This window comes from Telopea speciosissima, chromosome 6 (genome assembly GCF_018873765.1).
Source record: "Telopea speciosissima isolate NSW1024214 ecotype Mountain lineage chromosome 6, Tspe_v1, whole genome shotgun sequence".
Taxonomy (NCBI): domain Eukaryota; kingdom Viridiplantae; phylum Streptophyta; class Magnoliopsida; order Proteales; family Proteaceae; genus Telopea; species Telopea speciosissima.
This window is the reverse complement of record NC_057921.1, coordinates 29,860,121-29,861,506: the sequence shown is the minus strand read 5'-3', so window position 1 is coordinate 29,861,506 and position 1,386 is coordinate 29,860,121. Positions and strand designations below refer to the sequence as shown.

General features: G+C 49.4%; 1 protein-coding gene across 1 annotated transcript; it reads right to left on the bottom strand.

Moving 5' to 3' along the window:
- Positions 1 to 427: 427 nt before the first annotated feature.
- Positions 428 to 865, bottom strand: LOC122665601 (uncharacterized protein Mb2253c-like). Its single transcript, XM_043861755.1, has one exon. It carries the CDS (start codon positions 863 to 865, stop codon positions 428 to 430), a length of 438 nt encoding a protein of 145 aa, XP_043717690.1.
- Between the last annotated feature and the right edge of the window lie 521 nt (positions 866 to 1,386).

The following is a 1,386-nucleotide window of genomic DNA, read 5'->3' as shown; positions in this document are numbered from 1 at the left end:
CATCCCCACATAGCGAATGGGATTGGACTGAGTATTAAGGTCAGCTCCATGGTAGGCTGGCGGGGTATGGACGCAAAATTTTGGCACTGCTCATACTTCCTTACATATTGGATTGCCTCCTTCTACATGTTTGGCCAATAAAACCTCGTCCTTAGCACTTTATAAGCTAGGTGGCGCCCCCCATGTGGCTGCCACATATGCCTTGGTGAACTTCGGTCAGGGCGTTTAGAGCATGTGTGGGGGTCAGACACTTTAACAATGGGCCTGATACCGACCTCTTGTATAATTTTCCATCCACCAGTGTGTCTCGAGCTGCATGACCTCGAACCTTGCGTGCCTCAATCTTGTCTTCGGGTAGAACGTCGTCCCTTAGGTATGTGACGATTGTGTCCATCCAATTGGGCTCGACCTCGATCGGCGCAACCTCTCAGACTTGGTGGGAGGGCTCAGATAACTGCTCAATATATACTGACCCATCGAGCTGAGCCAGCGCTTCTATTGACAAGCGTGAGAAGGTGTCTACCTTCTCATTCTCGTTCTGGGACACCCTGCTCACCTCAAACACATCAAACGAGTTTACTAACCTCTTGACGATTTCCAGGTACACTACCATACGGTCATCTTTGTCTTCATAGTGCCCCTTAACTTGATTCACGACCAGTTGTGAGTCAACTAGCACTGTCAACCTTTTGATTTGGATGGCTTTGGCCATTCTCAGGCCTGCTATCAACGCCTCGTACTCTGCTTCATTATTGGATGCTAGAAAGTTAAAGTGTAGGGCAAACTGAATTTTGAAGCCCTCTAGGCTTGTTAGGATGAAGCCCGCACCTCGAACTTCAGCATTGCTTGCTCCGTCCATGAACATTGTCCAGGATGGTTCTTAACTGACCTCTATCTCTATGTGGCCGTCTTGGTCCTGTATGCTCTCACTTTGTGTACACTCGACCACAAAATCAACTAGAGCTTGGCCTTTTATGGCTGTCTTGGGTCTGTACTCGATCTGGTACTTGCTTAGCTCTACTGCCCATGCGGTCAGCCTTCTAAATACGTCAGGCTTGTGGAGCACTTTCTTTAGCGGTTGATCAGTTATAACCACTATGGGGTAGGCTTGGAAATACGGCCTCAGCTTGCGGGCTGCTTTCACTAGAGCGAACGCGAGCTTCTCTATCTGGGGGTAGCGGGTTTCAGCGTCTAGTAGCACATGGTAAGTAGTAAACCGGCTTCTGCACCCCGTCTTCTTCTCTTACCAGGGTTGCGCTCACTGCTACTGGTGAGGTGGCTAAGTATAGTAGCAGCTCCTTTTCAAGAACTGGTTGCGCCAGCAACAGCGGGTTGGTCAAGTACGCCTTTAGGTCCTCAAAGGCCTTTTGACATTCCTCCATCCAC

Bases quoted from the DNA above. Each gene is read 5' to 3' on its own strand.
- LOC122665601 (XM_043861755.1), bottom strand. From the start codon at position 865: ATGTTCATGGACGGAGCAAGCAATGCTGAAGTTCGAGGTGCGGGCTTC.